This window comes from Dunckerocampus dactyliophorus, chromosome 19 (genome assembly GCF_027744805.1).
Source record: "Dunckerocampus dactyliophorus isolate RoL2022-P2 chromosome 19, RoL_Ddac_1.1, whole genome shotgun sequence".
NCBI classification, from domain to species: domain Eukaryota; kingdom Metazoa; phylum Chordata; class Actinopteri; order Syngnathiformes; family Syngnathidae; genus Dunckerocampus; species Dunckerocampus dactyliophorus.
In genome coordinates this window covers 12,660,924-12,679,866 of record NC_072837.1, presented here as the reverse complement: position 1 = coordinate 12,679,866, position 18,943 = coordinate 12,660,924, and the positions used below count along the sequence as shown (strand labels likewise).

The 18,943-nt window shown below is 39.7% G+C and overlaps 1 protein-coding gene across 2 annotated transcripts in view; it reads left to right on the top strand.

Moving 5' to 3' along the window:
* The window catches only part of meis2b (Meis homeobox 2b), a 42,860-nt gene extending 28,375 nt beyond the window's left edge, over nucleotides 1-14,485 (top strand). Inside the window, exons 9-13 of one of the 2 annotated variants that reach the window (XM_054762027.1) lie at nucleotides 6,420-6,496; nucleotides 8,918-8,976; nucleotides 9,091-9,180; nucleotides 9,518-9,611; nucleotides 12,742-14,485. In XM_054762027.1, coding sequence (XP_054618002.1) covers nucleotides 6,420-6,496; nucleotides 8,918-8,976; nucleotides 9,091-9,180; nucleotides 9,518-9,576 — 285 coding nt within the window. In that variant the 3' untranslated portion in view covers nucleotides 9,577-9,611; nucleotides 12,742-14,485. Of the gene's footprint in view, nucleotides 1-6,419; nucleotides 6,497-8,917; nucleotides 8,977-9,090; nucleotides 9,181-9,517; nucleotides 9,617-12,741 lie in introns of both variants that reach the window. The other variant, XM_054762025.1, reaches the window with a different exon arrangement.
* Nucleotides 14,486-18,943: the final 4,458 nt, after the last annotated feature.

The following is an 18,943-nucleotide window of genomic DNA, read 5'->3' as shown; positions in this document are numbered from 1 at the left end:
TAGAAACCATCCTTCTTGGACCAGGAAGCAAAAGAGACCATGTTTGGTACCTGGTCCGTAAGGGTACAATGTGACTGGTGCACCCTCTTCTCCACCCAAAGTGTTTGGGATGAAGGCTGGTGGTTCTGAGCCATGCCACCATGGACAGAATAAGCAAAGTCCTACATGGAAAATGTGGGAATTTGTCGGAAAAGTCCCGATAGATAGCCTACATGTCCTGAATGAGCTGAACATTTTGATATTGGATTGCTTTGACTTGGATGAGAAATGTGGGAGGAGTTTGCGGACAACCAATGAGGAGGAAGAAGAACAGTAGGAATGCGTAGATGAAAAATTGTGTCAAATTTTATATGCTTCTCAGCATTCACACATTTTAGCGGAAAAAAGGCACAATTTTACAAGAAAAACAACTAACTGAGTTCCACATACTGAAATGTTCATTCAGCATTATTGGTGAAAAAGCGTATTATTAGTACGAACTTCCATCTTTGCTCTTTTTTCACCGTTTTTGCTGCTGTTTTTTTTTTATTTTCCAAATAGTTCAACTTTCTTCACTTTGTAAATTTTCTTCTCATAATTATGACTCTCTTCCCATGATTTCTTTTTACTTTATTCTTGTAAATTATAACTTTTTCCCCAACCTAATTTTCCCCAAAATGACAACTTCAGTTGCTGTTTTGTTTGTTTTTCAGATTACGGATTTAAAAACGATAACGTCTTTTTTCTTTAATATTTCAACTTTATGTAACTAGAATGACATTATTTTTCCTTTATTCTCATGAAATCGTTCTTTTTTCTCGTTAGAACGACTTTTTTTCTGTTTATATTTTGACTTTATTCTCGTAAAATTACGTCCGTTTTTTTCCATTTCTGCCATTTCAACTATTTCTGCTTGTAAATTTTCTTCTTGTAATTATGACTTTATTTCCATAATATTTTGACTTTATTCTCATAATATTATAACTTTTTTCCCAACCTAATTTTCCAAAAATGACACCTTTATTTTGATTTGTTTGTTTCTCATGTTATTAGGACTTGTTAAAAAATATATATATATATATATATATTTCCACTTTATGCTACTAAAATGACGTTATGTTTCCTTATAATATTACATTATTCTTGTAAAATTATGACTTTTTCTCATTGGATTACCACTTTTTTTCTCTTTAATTTTGATGTTATTCTTTTAAAATTACTGTTGAGTTTTGGATTTTTTGCATTCCATTTTTAGAACGTTCCGTGGGCCAATAAAAAAGCCAGTCAGCCTGTCAGTTATGGCATTGCTGCTATGGGTGATAACACAGTAATAGGAAAGTGGCTGTGTGCAGGGCATTGCTGGATTAAGCGCTAAACGCACACTATAGACCTTGCAATCCAGCTATCAACTCTAGCTATCTCTAGCTCTAGCTATCAACGTGTGACGTGTGGCTGTTTTTTTCCGTCGTCGAACGTTTTCAGGACATCTGTCGCCAAGCAGAAGCTGTAGTAATTACATTTGATCAAAGTTACTCAGCGTTGTCAAATCAAAACACGTAGATTGTCGGACTTGTCTGCACCCTTAATCACCGAGCGGTTCTGTTTAGGCTTGTTAAATTTACAAGCAAACACGTCATACGTAGACGAGATCCATGTTGAGGGCGTGTAATAAAAGCGAAAGTCGGGAAGTGTTTCTTGCTTGAAGCGCCTCTGCACCTCAGCACTCTCGCGCAGCTTCACCTCCAATTATACAAAAGTATCCCCATGCATTGTCGGTCTGATGCCGGTCTGAAAGCTGCATAAACCCCTCCAAAATGCAACAACAAAGCCAAGAAGGCACCACCTCTCCTTCCTGGTGAGACCAAGACAGTCTGGTGTGCAGAACACAAATGGGTACAAAGTGTGGCTCATTGCAGAAACAAAATAAACAAAGCCCAGCAAAAGTGGAAAAATAGAGCAAAACGGCTAAATGGAACACAAAGAAGCTAAAATGTTGACACTAATAACTGACATGACAAACAGTACAAATTACCTGTGAGAAAATAAATATCACAAACGCCAATTCCGCAACTTTACAGAGAGAAGTATTGCATTATTATAATATGTTATTATTTATTATCATAACAGGGGTTTATTTGGTATCAAAAAATGTTGACAATAATACCAAATTGTGGGCCATTAACCATTTTAAAACACACCTGCATTGTTTTGTGACTCATTTAATCAAATAGGTTTGTCAAGTCATATTTTTTCATTGTACTTTTCTTCAAATGGATTTTAAAATCTCGTGCATCGTCTGGTGGGTCGGGTGTCTTGTGACACCTCTGCCCCGCACCTAACCCCACAAGAATAGAGTGGTAATATTATGAGAACGATTGGAATTTTACCAGAATAAAGCTGCGATGTTAATAATTAGACATGTTGTATTTGTTGCAGGATGGCCACCTGGCAGTTAGCATTTTCTTAATGTTTGATTTTCAAAGTCATTCAAGCTGTTAACACAAAAATGCTAAGCTCGTTTATGTTTTGCATTGCGTCCCCTTGCTTGAGGTGCGTCCTGAAGCGAGATGATGGTGTGGTGATGGCGGTAGAAGCCGCAGCGGCGTAGAAGTTCCCGCTAGGAGTGCTTTAGCTTTTGTCCAAGGTCTCAAAGGCGGCGTGTTTTTCATGTGTGTCATAGCTCCAACTTGTTTCCTTCCTGAAAGCTCCTGTACTTGAGTAATCCCCTCATTTGCAAAGCCCGCCGTCAGATGTTGCAGATGAAAACAAGGATCATTGAATTATCCCCTCTCTGTCCCCCATCCTCTTTCAGGCATAATTTGTTGTTTGCTGCAGCAGGATGTGCCAATGAAAAGTGTGCAAGCTTGAGACTCGGGTGTGTGAAAGGCCTTTTGCAACGCCATCAAGCATTCATCGGCGTGGAGCTCTGAAAGGAGCCGGCTGATGCTTTGTCAGACGTTGCGCTGTGAGGCCTGCGCTTGCAAGGCCGTTTTTTGGGGCTGAGGGGGCCGCTGTGTCGCACCCTCGTGCTTTTGTGGCCTATTCTGAAAGATCCCGGTGCAGAAAGCAGCCGGAAAGGTTTCACTTCTTTAGATTCTTCATCCTCGCTTTGCCAGAACGGTCGCTTTCCAAGCAAGCTCTCATTTGGCGACGTTCAAACATGAATGGTCAACTTTCAATGCTGGATTCCACGAACTGCGTCACACTTCACAGAAAAGTGAACGTTTGTTTGTCGATTCAAGTGTCGCCATCTTCATTACAGCCCCACGAATACTTCTACACCCGGGGTGTCCGCCCTTTGTCCACCGAGGGCCGCATACTAAAAAATCTAAGGATGCTGGGGCCACTTTTCCATTTTCTAAACCAAGCCAAGTAGAGATGCAGACATTTTTCTTATTTTTAGAAAACAACAGCCTGCATCTTTGCTTTGATATCAGCGACAAAGCGTTTTATTAGTATGAACTTTTTCTCCTTACGTTACAATTTTTGCTTTTTTAAAAAAACATTTTTAGAAATATTTCAACTTGTCCAATTTTTCTTGTAATATTATGTCTTTATAAGATTTTTCCCAACCTAATTTTCCAAAAATTGCAACTTTATTTTTTGTTTGGTTTGTTTGTCATATTACGACTTTTTCCCCTTCAATTTTTCAACTATATGCCATCTTTTCTATTAATATTATGACCTCACTCTCTTAATATTTCATCTTTATTTTGTTTAATTATGTTTAATACTATTTTTAGAATGTGCCCTTGGCCTGTAAAAAAACAGCCATGGACGGTAAATGGCCCCCGGGCCACACTTTGCGTACTTACAGTTTCAAGACTTTTTTGAGTATTTTCTCCCCTTATCTGTAGCGTAACTTAGCAAAAATGTAAATTGTTCCACAAAGTGTTCCCTCGTTTATCTCGGGGGATAGGTTCCCAAAATTGCCCGCAATAAGTGAAATCCGCAAAGTAGCCAACTTCATGTTTTTTTTACAATGGTTATATATGTTGTATATGATTATATATGTTTTAAGGCACCATACACGGGCAATAACATTTTTCTCACATCTCTCTCTTGTTTAAGCACTCCAAAAAGTTCAAACCATCGTTTGACTATTAATGATCAATCTAAAGGTCGGACACAAGAAATCACTCACGTGTATTTCACTCCTGTGACCGTGCCTTTTCATCCTGGCGCTGTTCCGCTGTACTGTAGCGTTTTTGTATCCTTGTTAAAACATGTTGCTGCAGTACTCCTTCTGTTTCAGTCCTTGTCCTTCGAACTCAAGATTCATTTACAAGCTAGCAAGCAAGCTAGCAGTGACACAGGAGAAACAGCAGGGCGGCACAAAGGAGAATAATTGACAATGGTCTACAGCCAATCAGGATGCAGAAAACAATGGGCGGTGCAGACAGACGAGAGAGGGAAGAGGCAGACACTCAATTTCGTCTTAAAGGGGCAGGCTCGGCCTGGTACAGTGTTCATACGCTGTAATAAAAAAAAAAGAAGCACTGAAAAAATTCTGCGAAACAGCGAATCCGCAAAAGGTGAACCGTGATAAGCGAGGGAACACCGCAGATTTATTTTTCTCATTGTTAGAGGCCCTTTTGACAACCATGTTTTAGTTATTGCCTTCTTACTACCAAAAGTGAAGAACTTTTAGTTTTGCATTTCTCACATTTCTCTCAAACCATTCAAACTAACAATTTGGCACATCCCGAAAATTCTCACTTTTGCCAAAGTCCCACAAACTTAAATCTTTCAGGCTAAGATTTTTTGAACGAATGAAGACGTTTAACAGTTTTGCATTTCTTTCAAACCAATCCAATACAAAAACATTTAGTTATTGGCCCCGGCACGTTCTAAAAATTTGAATTTCATAAAGAAACAAAAAAAACACAACACTAACAAAAATGGATAAATCAGCAGTAACTTTACAAGGATAAAGTCAAAATATTAAGAGATAAAATTCAAACTAGAAAAAGTAGTAATTTTGCGAGTCTAGCGTTATAATATTATGAGGAAAAATGACGTTTTTGTAGCAAAAAGCTAAACATTTTTTAAAGTCGTAATATTATGAAAAAACAAAATGAAGAATAAAGTTGTAATTTATGGAAATTTAGGTTGCGGAAAACGTTACAGTTTTATGATAATAAAGTCAAAATATTACGGGATAAGACGAAAGTTGAAATAGTTGTAACATTTAAAAAAAACAGCAGAAATGGAAAAGGGAGTTGTCATTTTACGAAAATACAGTCAGAATATTAAGAGAACAAAGTCATAATCTAAGGAGAATAAAGTCCCAATTTTATGAGAATAACGTCGTAATATTAAGAAAAATTTAGAAAAGTAACGTCATTTTCTGAGCATGAAGCGGAAATATTAAAGAAAAAATACATTTGTAATTTTACGAGAAACAAACAAAACAAAATGAAGTTGTAATTTTGGGGAAATTAGGTTAAGAAAAAAGTTATAATGTCATGGGATTAATGTCAAAATGTTATGGGAATAGTGTGATGATATTAGTAAGTACAAAGTGTATGAAGATTATTTGAAATATTTGAAAAAAAAAAGAAAAAAAGAGCAAAAGCGCCAAGTGGATACCAATAGGCTTTTTCACCTCTTATTTGTTATCCTTTCATTTTTCAGGATGTGGGAAAAGTTTGGACACCCCTGCTTTATCCCATCCGTGTCATTCAAACAAACAACGTTCCATATCTCGGGAATTCCCACTTTTGCAGAAATCCCAGATTCTCCCAAACACAAACGTTACGTAATCATTCTAACAGCACAACATTTAACGATGTACAAAATGCACAGCTTCACTTCTCCAGCATTCACACGCAATTTCGACACGAATTGACTTCTCCGGTCCTTACTACTGTGGAGGCAAGTGTATCTGATTACATTTGTATCCTGTGTGTGTGTGTGTGTGTGTGTGTGTGTGTGTGTGTGTGTGTGTGTGCGTGTGTGTCTCAAAAGAAGTTGAAAATGAAGTGTTTGGAAGCTCATCCTTCACTGATGAGCACGGGAGGCAGCTGAGGGTCTGACAGCAGCAGAATGACGACTGGCCCGCCACCTTGGTCCCAGAGCTCAGGTCACCTCTGTCTGCCATCTGCCACCCTCCTCCCTCTCTCTCTCTCTCTCTCACACACACACGCACTGTCGGCCAGGGGAAAGGTGGCTGGAGTTCGCTAGGGAGGGGTAGAAGGGTGACGGGGGGTTCTGGCCTTACCAGGGCCCCAAACAAAAGGCGCTATTGTGCCTCTTTACATCCCACCCGCTCGTTTGTCAAGCAATGTCAAATACTGTCACACAAAGCCACGCGCTCGCAGCCGAAAGTGTTCACCAGACCAAACATTGGTCAGACGCAGAGCCGTGACCCGACACAGTCTGTCCCACTGTAATATTAAAACTGGAATTATTTATTAGACCTTTCTGATCCCCCACAGCACCCATACCCCTCAGAGGAACAGAAGAAACAACTCGCACAAGACACGGGCCTCACCATCCTCCAAGTCAACAACTGGTACGGTCCTCTCAAACACACACACACACACACACACACACACACACACACATCATACTTGATTTATCATACTTGAACATGCTGAACAAAGTTTACATGAAACAACACCACATTTGCGTCAATCTATTCAATCTATTTCTACCCTTCTCAATCCAGTGCCAAAATCTGCACGTAGAAAAACGCTAACCGAGAGTCACTCGCCATTGCTGAGTGTTGGCACTCCAGGGGCGGGCATTGAATAGACCGCCCCCGCAAGTGGTGTCATCATGGCGGCAGAATTTGGTTGCTACTCTTCCTCGAATCGGCTCTGACCTGGAGACGGTAGGCGTTTGAAGTGGCCAATCAGAAAGGAGGCGGGGATTGCGAGGCCACCGAGTCGATGCTCGCCTCCAGAGCGCCAAAACTCAGCACTCAGCAACGCAGAGGGCGTAGAACGCACAGGGAGCGACAGCGCTTGAGCAGTGAGCGGCAGCAAGCGGTTATTCAGAGACAGCGGTTAAAAAAAATGGTTCAATTGGTGCAAATTACACCAGCCGAGCAATGAGTGGCGAGAAGTCAGCTTGATGTCATCTACATAAGAGGTAACAGAAGAAAGTGGAAGAAGACGAGAACGGGATTCAACGAAGAAGAGGAACAATCTGGCGTCTTCCTGCCGTGTTTTTGAGAAGTGGCTGCAGGTGTGTCTCATTGCTCCGCCCCCCACACCGGAAGTAAAGGAATCTGCAGAGGAAACACAAAAAAAGAACCACCGACGGGAAACAATACAAAATAACAGACATGACATGTTCATGTTTTTAGGAATAAAACTGTCCTGCCGCGATGCAACTTGAATGCGTCATCAATGATGCAGCGTTACGTTGCAGCACAGCATGAGACGCTCTAATCCAGACGTCAATGCACATGCGGGACGTGTTGATGGAAGAATATCGGGAAAGCACTTAGTCACGTTATAGCCGGCGGCTACGAGGCTAAACCCAAATCAATAATTGTTTTTTTGAAGATATGTTGCAAGCTTCTATCAAACCAGAGTGTGTGTGGACGGAAGACAAGCAGATTATGAGTCAGGTCTCCTGAGACACTGCAGGCTTTTTTAGAGACCGACTGTATCCAGTCTACCACAGCATACACAGCATCGAGTTAACGCTTCTAAAAACAGTAAAGAAAAACATCTCAATTAAACAGTTTTAGTTTATCTCATGCGTACATACTGTATATTTATTTATTTATTTATTTTGTTATAATCTTATTAACTTTTACATTTTTACTTTTCTTTAATTGTTTTTTTTTAATTGTTTAATTTGACTTTTTTTAGTCCTATTTATTTATGTTTCTATAGTCATTCTTAGGACTCTTAGGACTCTTATTGTCTTTTGTCTTTTATTTCCATGTTTTCTTTCTTTTCTTTTCCTTCATCACTATCTATTTTTTTTCTCTCACTGTTAGAAAATGCTAACATTTTAAAGGCGGGAAGTCAACAAACGATCAGTCATCGACGATGTTATTACGTACAGTAACCCTTCACGCCTTCGCACTTTGAATTCGCAGCGTCACCCTCTCACGGTTTTTCAAAAATATGTTCATGAATAAATCATCGCTGCCTATCGTTAGTCAAAAAGATGCATATTTAAGCTAATTGATAAATAAATGAAGCATTTTCAATCGTAAAAATGGCTAAATGAAGTAAAATACAAATATAAGACATTCAGAATGCATTCAAAGACGTTGTGATGATAAAGTATGTATGTAGTATTCTACGCTGGTCACTAGGTGTCAGTAATGTTACTTGATGAGACAGTAGCCACCATGAGAAATACTGTGCAGAACATGAAATAAAAAAGGAACATTATTAATTATTATTAACATATTATGTCTTATTTATGTCTTATATGTCTACTGTAGCCGACTGGGTAATGTGTAAAGGTGATGTCTGGAAGGCTCTAACAATGTTAAAAAAAAAACATATTTAGAAGGCAGTATCAAGGATTCTATGGTCTAACTACAAAAAATTATAAAAATGTATAAATGAGGAATCCTACTTCACGAAAATTCACTTATCACGGGCAGGTCTGGAACGAGTGATTACTGTATATGAATTACCACACACAAAGCCTGTCGTCTTTCGTGAGCTTGAGTGTAATGGGTCATGGGCTACAACCTGCTCATGTACTGCATAGACAGGCGTGTCCTTTCCAAATCATGTCCAATCAGCTGCGTTTGCCCCAGGCGGACTCCAGTGAAGCTGCAGAAACACATCAAAAGATGATCAGTGGATACATTTGCAAACTTTTCCAAAATTATGGGGTGTTGCAGTATGTATAGAATTTTAAGGAACAAAATGACCACTGTATGAAACTTGCCCGGTGCTTTTTTTTCTGGCATTGGAAGGATTGTCATGAGTTGGATGTGGTTTGTCTTTTCCAGGTTCATCAATGCAAGGAGGAGAATAGTTCAGCCAATGATTGACCAGTCCAACAGAGCAGGTAAACCTGAAATCAAAAGCAATGAAATAGCGCTCAACTAAAAAGTCATATGGCAACAGATGGATTGTACTTTTGTTCCCTTGACAATGGATCTATTTTCTATCCCGCCTTCAGTGAGTCAGGGTACAGCTTACAGTCCAGACGGCCAACCAATGGGAGGCTTCGTACTGGACGGGCAGCAGCACATGGGTCTCAGACCTGGAGGTCAGCGATATTCCTGCAAACAAACTTGTGCAATATGCCCTTGGAATCTCGTGTTGGTCTCAGAAATGGAATTACTCATTGAATTTGTGTATTTTCGTGGTCTGAGTTTTGCATCTAAACATAAAACAGTGATCACTCCAGTCCACTTGTATTTCATCTTTTTCAACATATTGTAATGTGTTATTGTTGTGATACACTCTGTGACACGCAATTCTAAAGTCACGGTCGTGTCATTTGATGTTATTTGTCATTTTAATGGTGGAGTGATACAGTATTTATTATTTACATTGAAGCATAAAGCCGTGATGTTTAACTTTACTTCCTGTCCTTGTTGCAGGACCAATGGGAGGCATGGGGATGAACATGGGCATGGATGGCCAGTGGCACTACATGTAACCCCGCCCCCCACTCACACCAGCACCAACAACAGGGTAAAGTACGTACTACACACTTTCACTTTCTTTACCACAAATATTCTTACCATTTGTAGGAAATCCAGAAAGTTCTTTACCAGGAATATCCTGACAATTTATAGGATTTACCAGGAATATTCTTACTGTTTGTAGGAAATCCAGAAAGTTCTTTACCAGGAATATTCTTACAATTTGTAGGATTTACCAGGAATATTCTTACTCGTTTGTAGCACATCCAAGATGTTCTTTACCAGGAATATTCTTACCATTTGTAGGATTTACCAGGAATATTCTTACCATTTGTAGCACATCCGAGATGTTCTTTACCAGGAATATTCTTACCATTTGTAGTATTTACCAGGAATATTCTTACCGTTTGTAGCACATCCAAGATGCTCTTTACCAGGAATATTCTTACCATTTGTAAGATTTACCAGGAATATTCTTACCATTTGTAGCACATCCAAGACTCTCTTACCAGGAATATTTTTACCATTTGTAGGATTTACCAGGAATATTCTTACCATTTGTAGCACATCCAAGATGTTCTTTACCAAGAATACCCTTACAATTTGTAGGATTTACCAGCAATATTCTTACCATTTGTAGCACATCTAAGATGTTCTTTACCAGGAATATTCTTACAATTTGTATGATTTACCAGAAATATTCTTACCACTTGTAGCACATCCAAGATGTTATTTACCAGGAATATTCTTACCATTTGTTGGAACTCCGGAAAGTTCTTTACCAGGAATATTATTACCATTTCTAGCACATGAAGGAAGTTCTATACAAGGAATATTCTTACCATTTGTAGGATTTACCAGGAATTTTCTTACCATTTGTAGCACAGCGGGGAAATTCCTTACCAGGTTTATTCTTATCATTTGGAGCAAATCCAGGAAGTTCTTTACCAGGAATATTTTTTCAATTTGCAGTACATCAGGGAAGGTTGTTTTTTTTTTTTACCAGGTATATTCTTCTCATTTGTAGCACATCCAGGAAGTTCTTTACCAGGAATATTTTTACCCTTTGTAGAAAATCTGGGAAGTTGTCAACCAGGAATATCCTTTCCTTGTCGGACATCCAATGGCCTTGCACCATCACAAGCACAAAGATGGTGGACATAGTGCGCCATGAAAATGTTCAGCTCACTCAGGACATTTCAACTAACAATTTTCCACATCCCCAAAATTCCCACTTTTCTGGAAATTCCACATTTTGCCAACACAAATTCCTTTTGCGCTTGAGAATTTTCATTCCTTCCACATTTCCCAACCAATTCTAACCATTCTGGCACCAACACATTCAGCTCATTCAAAACATTCATTATTCAAAAAATTCCCAGTTTTTCCAGAATTCCTCATTTTCCAGCCCCAAATTCAAACCATTCCAACCACTGCAGCATCAAAACATTTTCCACATCCCTAACATTCCCACTTCAGCTCTTTAACATCCATCCATCCATCTTCTATGCCGCTTATCCTCACTAGGGTGGCGGGTATGCTGGAGCCTATCCCAGCTGACTTCAGGCGAGAGGCGGGGTACACCCTGGACTGGTCGCCAGCCAATGGCAGGGCACAGCTCTTTACCATTCCCATGTGAAAGGTCTTGTGTAGCTGCTAAAAGTGGTGTTCAGCATTCCTCCTTCTTCTTCTTCCATTTCCCCCATCTTTTCTCACCCTGCAATCTGATGAAGAATCCTCGTCCTCCTCCTCCTCCCACCGCTGCTGACAGTTTTCAAATCAAGACACATCGCCAGCCGGAGGCGTCCGAGCACGGAGGGTTTTATTTAACAGGCACACTCCAGTGGTGTAATGACACTTAGCTTGATTAATGAGCTCTTTATATGGAAATAGGAGGCGCATATGCTTCATTTTTTTCATCCAACGGCGCCAACGCAGCCTCGTCTGATCATTCCCCCTACGATGCTAACCACGTCTAAACACCACTGTGATTACGGGGGAAGAATAAAGATGTGCTTTTCAAGCGGAATAAACGTTGGATATATTTATCCAGTTGTTAATGGCGGGCGGTGCTAACGGTGTCGTTCAATGAGGACTGCAGTTTTTATCTCGCCTAATTCCACGTGCAGCGGGAGCGTACTGTATGCTGACTGCAGCACCACGTTTGCTCACAAATACCACACTTCTACACGCACAACAAAGCCAAAGCCATCACGTTTAAGCAGCATGGAACACATGAGGCAATCTGCAGGACAGCAATAGTGTTTCTCACCTCGAGTCTCTGCTTGTCTTTTGATCATGGCTGCAAAATAAGCCAAAATGGAGCCAAAGAAAGCTGCAGCGTTTTGCTAAAGAAGGTGCGAAACACGAGTGAATTCAAGTAAACCACTGAAGCGGTGTCCGTGTTCACCTCGCTGCCAAAGTTTTTTGCACGTTTTTTTAAAACTGTGCATTTGTGAGACTTGTGGCGTAACTGTGTTAGTCGGAAAACAACCACAGAGTCAAGTGCTGATGACATCATAGACGGGCGACATAGCTGACTTCCACTTCCTGTTTGTATGTGTTAGAAAGCTGCTAACAGGATATTAGATGTGATAAAAATACATTAAAGATGCAGTTGGCCTCACGCAGTGTATTAATAACACGACGAGACATATTGTGCACTCACTGGAAAATGAAAACGGAGGAAAAATGTTGGCATGTTTCTATACAGCCCCCAAAAACAGGTTTTAAAATGGATGTTTAAAATACTCCTGGCGGATTACTATTAGCTAACAAGTGAATCATCTCAAAGCTTTCACTGGAACTGATAAGAACATCAAGCAACATTTTATATACTTCGCCGCTTTAATACTCACATCTTTGTGATAAAAATAAAGCGTCGCTCTCAGCTTCATCACTAGAACTACTGCATTCTCCCGGCCTGACGCTGACAGCAGCGCCTGCCGTGTGACTCTGTTTGCTGTGACTGTGAAAAAGGCTGACACCTTTGGTAGTGTTGATTAAAAACTGTTTGTCTTCTCCTGTACTCCGCTCCACTGGGGTACCTCCGCGAAGAATAGGATTACAAAAAAGGGGGTGGGAGGGGGAACAGCGAAAAGGCGGCCCCTTTAGGAGAAAAAGTTGAAATGTTGAGAAAATGATGAAACGTTGCATTGTGTGTTGTTTGTGCCACGCAGGCCTCCATGCTTGGCTCAGGGATGTTCTTCATGCGGCCGCCATGCGTTTCCCACCAGACCACCTCACGACCCCCATCGTCACCCAGCGCCCCCCGTGGTCTTTGTTGCCCTGTGGCTGCACGCATGGAGAGGAAAAAAAACCCCATCACCTGTACTTCAAAAACACGTCGTGGGACTGCAGTGACAAAAGGACTTCATGGAAGAGAAACATCTCCTGCTTTAAATTATTTATTTATTTTTATACCACACTCGCTCCTTTCCTCCTTTCTTTTTTGAAGCCTCATGCGGGCGAGAAGCTTTACTTCCAAATATCCATCGAAAACCACAGCGGCGGTCTCCAAAGTGTGGCCCCGGGGGGCCTTTTGTTGATCTTTTCCAAGAATCAAATGAACACAAGGATGAGATACTATTTGGAGCACAGGAAAACAATACAACTATAAAAAGTCATCATGCTAATGACACAAATGCAGCTGTTTTTATTTATGATATTTCGCTTTTGACTTATTTCTGCGTGATTGGAAACGGTTTGGACGCCCCTGATGCACACGCACACACACACACACACCCACACACACACACACGTGAAGACTATGTTAAAAATATGTATAAAAACTGGAATTGTTGTGCTTGTATAGATTTGTGCTTGTTTCGATGCTTTTCTTTTGTATCTTGCTCTGTGAAACCCTGAGATGCTTTTTGCATTTTCTATGTGGGCGGCCATTTTGGATCACGTTTTCACGGATTCTCCAGCACCGAAACACACGCCGGGAACGCCCGCACCGTTCGTTTTCTCTGTCACCGATCCTGTCTTCCGTCCAGGCGAAAGATTTCCCTCCATATTTGACGCTCCCTGAATGCACCACGTTGCGGAAGAGTGAAGTTTACGAAGCGCACATTTCAATTGAACTTTGTCCCGGACACAGACAGACGCTGCATTCTCACCGTTTCTTTGATCTCGCATCTTTGTTGCCAAATTGTGAAGTTGTGTGTAAACAAAAAAAAAGAACACGCAGCTTAATAAAGAAAAGAAAACAAGCAGTAGATGTTTGACTTGAAGGCATCTTTACCTTTGTCATTTTTACAGCCTGCAATAAAAAGTCAAAAATCCTTAAAAAGTGCTTGTCATGTGACAGTCATGTGACTATCCCAATACACCTTCCCCAAAATGGCGGTGCGTCATTTCCAAAAGCTTACTTTTTAAATCCGTGTAACAATTGTAATACTTTAATACGGTGTGAAATATGACAATTGAAGTCATTTCTTCAATGAATTCATAGAAACCAAGCTAGGAAAATATCACATTTGGGCTTTTAGTCTTCAAATTGCTACGGAAAGCCTTGACGTGACGTTTTAGTCACGATAGCAAAAAATGCTAATAAGACGCTCAATAAATGTCACTCTTTCAATGACTTGCAGTGACGACAGTATACGTTCTTTGTCCACGTCAAACCACATCTGTACGATGCAAGAACACATCAAGTTAAGAATACATCACCGGTCGTTTGTTCGGTTTTAGTTTTTAGTTTTATATTTAATAAAGACGGCATTTTGGAAAAACACGTCCTACGTGTGGCTTAGAGACCAAATAAGGGCTTGATAAATAAATGAATAAATAATCAGGAATAAATGCTCATAATAACAATAAATGAAGAGAGCGGGTGTGACAGAGGTTTAGAAAGAAAAAATAGTAAAAATGATAATAGCAATACCAATAATAATAATAATAATTGTAATATTTTAGAAAATATGTATTCTATGTGTGGCTTAGGGACCAAATTTATCGTAAAGAAATAAATAATAAACAATTAATAAATACAATACGTATTTTAAAAATAAAGTATATTAATAGGAAATAAATAAATCACCAATAAATGCTAATAATAAGAAGAACAAAGGAAGAGAGAGCAGGTGTGAAAACGAGGTTTGTAAAGATAACATAATCAAAATAATATAAAACAGTAATGATAATCATTTTTAAAAACAGTAATAATACTAGTAGCATTTCAGAAAACATGTCTTCTATGTGTGGGTGAGGGACCAAATTGGGCCTAAATAAATGACAAATAAATGAATCCAAAATAATAATACATAAATAATTAATACAATAAATAAAATAGTTAATGAATTAATAAATACCAAATAAATCAATCATAAATAAATGCTAAGAAGAAGAAGAAAGGGAGAGAGAGTGGGAAAGTGTAAAAAAGGGTTTTAAAGTAATAATAATAATAATAGTTGTATTAGCATTTTGGAAAACGTGTCTTCCTTGTGCGTAAGGGACTAAATTAGGCCTAAATAATTAACAAATAAATAAATACCAACTAATAAAGAATCAATAAATGCAAATAATACGAAGAAGAAAGGAAGAGAAAATGTGTCTGTGGGGAAAAAAAAAAGAGCGTAAAGATAAAATGGTGCTGCGTGGGTGTGATGCATTTCCAGTGCGGGTTCGATACGTGGATTGCAGCGTGTGTTGCTGCGTGTTATTGGATTGTTAGTGACAGGCGTGATGGATGAAGCCATCACTAATTCTAACACGAGAAAGAAACATGCAGCTGCTGGAACACGCTTCTTTGTTTGCCGCCTTTCATTTCATGCCCGCGCGTGGGTGTGCTTTTAATTTTATATGTGTGTGTGGGTGTGTGTCAGAGAGAGAGAGAGAGAGAGAGAGAGAGAATGAGAGAGAGAGAGAGAGAGAGAGAGAGAGAGATGGGAAAAAAATGTCGGCAATCTTTTTGTTCCGATTTTTTTTTTACTAAACGTATTAAATTCCAAACATGCGCAAGTGTATTTTCAAGTGTTTTTTTTTCTTTTTTTGTGGCAGTTGTGTGAGGGGGGGGGGGCACGTAAGTAAATAAACCCATAAAGAGCATGGAGGAGCTCGTTCATCAGTGTCACACCGCAGGCTTTTGTATCACACACCGCGAAATGTTTGATGGATTCATGTTCGTATTCAAATATTCATTTCAAATCACCCAAAAGACATCAGCACGCGCTTCATAAGCACGAAAGCATTTCTTTCTTCACGATAACCACACGACCCAAATTATTGTCTTACCACCAGTATAATTTATCATCACATATTAGGATTTACTATAGAAATATACTTATATATATTTATAGTAAGCATTATTAACGAGTAATCGTTTCGTTCGTATGATTATTAATGGAGTATTTCTTGTGGAGGAAATTTCACAATTTCAACTCAACGAATAAGCAAAGCAATCACTCAAATGCCTCATTTCATATCTTATTTTAATTATATTTATTTTATTTGTATTATTTCCGTTTCAAACATTTGAAACCACCCAAAAAAAATCAAATGAATGCGAAGCCTCGATGATTCAAATACAAAAAAAAAAACAAAAACATTTAAAATAAGTCGAATTTGAATTGACCTTTTGAACGCAACAGAATTGGGGTGGGGAGTATATTTAGTGTGTTATTTCACAGACAAATGCGCGCGTGTGTGCGCGTGTGCCAAAAGGCCTAATTGGTGTTGTTGTGCAGACAAGATAAATGCGTTGTGAAAGCTGCCGGAAACGCGCGCCCGTTTGTATGAAATATAGGTCAGCGCTGCAGCAACATTCACGCACACACACACACACACACACACGCGCGCGCGCACAGGCATCGAGCCTGCACACGCATTCCGGTTTACATTCCATCCAGTCATGCTGGATAAAAACGTTGATTTGTTCTCGTGCGAGTGTAAGTAAGCGCAACACCACCGAACCAAACGATGTGATCATCACACCCATGATACACGGGAGCTCATTAATAACCAATTCATTTGATTGCTACAATAAGCCGAGAGCTAATAAAAAAAGAAGCTAGCCCCCTGCAGGCCGCACTTTGGGCACCCCTTCCGTTCACCAAGCACATCGAAAACGAATGAATAAAATACACCGGAAATGATTTATATTCAAAATGTACAAACGTTCAATTTAATAACCGGTCAGCGTTTGTAATATTAAACGTGCTGTGCTATTTGCTATTTTTTTGTGGTTCATTACAGCACGTGCACGCGTTGTGTATTTACTGTATATCTTCGTAAACACGAGTCTTGTACGTAACCTAGTATTTGTCTTATCTATAAATATACCTATTAAATAACAGTTTACTTACTGCACGTGTTATGTATAAATATACCCGTTTTCGCATGTGTCATATATAAATATACGTGTTTAAAAATGGTACAGTGCATCTTAAAATTGCACATTTATGCTGCGATCGCACAAAACTGACACACGAGTATTCGATGCGACGTACATAGAAGACTGCTTATTATTTTATGTGATTCTTATTCATATGTGCTGTCGGTAAAAGCGGCCGCGGTGGCAAAGTCAACGAAACGTGTCCGGTAAATCTTTCATTTATTCTGACCGACAAATACTGACTATTGTCCGAAACTAAGAGGATGCATGGATTCTTTGGTGAGTGTGTAGTACGGTATGTAAAACTGCAATACATGCGGTGTGTATGCACGTGTACTACGGGTTGGTCTCATGTCGTTTCAACTTTCTGTCCAGGTGAGGAAAAAAAAATCAACAAATAAATCCTTCCATGGGTTCAAATTAATTTCAGTCCACACAAGGGCTTTGGAAAAATAACAAACATAAAAAAATAACATACTTTAAAGCCAAATGCCAAAGCAACAGGTGGAGCAATAACTCTTAAATATGAAGCCATGTTAACCAATCAGAAGCCTGTAAATTATACATGTTTGAAATGCACATATTACACTGTTACACACAAATTTTAGAATAATGAATTAAATAATACAATATTATTTATACAATAATATAACCGCAAAACAAAGGGTGTCCAACGTGCGGCCCTGGGTTCATTTGTGGCCCACCTCTGTTTTATTATGCACGTTCTAAACATAGCATTTAACATGAAAACAAACAAAAAATGAAATCAGCAGTCATTTTGCAAGTTTTGACCCAAAGACTTAAGAGAAAAAAAGTTGTAATCTAACAAGGAAAAGTTGTAATTTTCCAAGAATAACATAATATGAGATAAAATAATGTCATTTTCGTGACGGACAGTTGAACAATTAAAGAAACAAGATATTCAAAAAAGAGAGATGTTGTTTTTAAAGTGGTGATGTTATGAGAAACAAACAAAAGAACAAAATAAAGTCGTCATTTTTGGAAAATTAGGTTGCGGAAAATGATATAGTATTATAAGAAAAAAAGAACATTTACTATAAGAAAGTTCAGATAGTTGGGGAAAAACAGCAGAAATGGGAACAAAAACAGCTGTCATTTTACAAGAATCAAGTCAAAATATTAAGAGTAAAAAGTCAAAATTTTCCAAGACTAAACTGGTAACATTTGAAGGTCATTTTAGAAATATTACAGAAAAAAATACGGGGAGGGGCTCTGCTTCGGTGGCTGCAGGATTGGGTCTCTGCTTTTGGCAAGATGATGTTGGTCCTGCTGCCTTCAACGGGCCGTGATCTTCAGCGCTCACTGGATCGGTTCACAGCCAAGTGTGATGAGAAGTCCGAGTCCGCGGTTCTCGCCCAGAAAAGGGTGGAGCGTCATCTCCTGGTCGGGGATGAGGTCCTGAAACAAGTGGAGGAGTTCAAGGACCCTGGCCACGAGTGAGGGAAGGATGGAACGTGAGATGGACAGGTGGATTGGTACGGCATCTTCACTGAGGTGGACTCTGCATCCGCGCATCGTGGTGAAGAGCGAGCAGAGCCAAAAGGCTAAGCTTTAAAAGCTTAATCTACAAGCTTGACCCGTCCATCTACGTTCTTACCCTCATCTATGGTCATGAGCTTTGGGTGGGGACCAAAAGGACAAGATCATGGATACAAGCGGCCGAAATGAGAGATATATCCCTTAGAGATATGGTGAGAAGCTCTGTCATCCGGGAGAAATTCAAAGCTCTGAGGGGAGCCAGATGAGATGGCTTGGGAGGCGTTCAGGGCACGTGGGAGGCCTTAGGGACATGTTGGACTAGCCTGGCCTAGGAACATCGAGGGATCCCCCAGGAAGAGGTGGATGAAGGACCCCATTAGGCTGCTGCCCCCGCGACCCGACCTCATACAGGCGGAAAAAGATGAATGGATGCTTGGGAAAAATTACATTTAAAACATTTGTCCTTAAAGCTTAGGTCACAAGAAGCGCACGGCGGGCGTGTGTGTGACGTGCTGATTTTCAAGCCGTAGTCTGGCCGCAGAGGT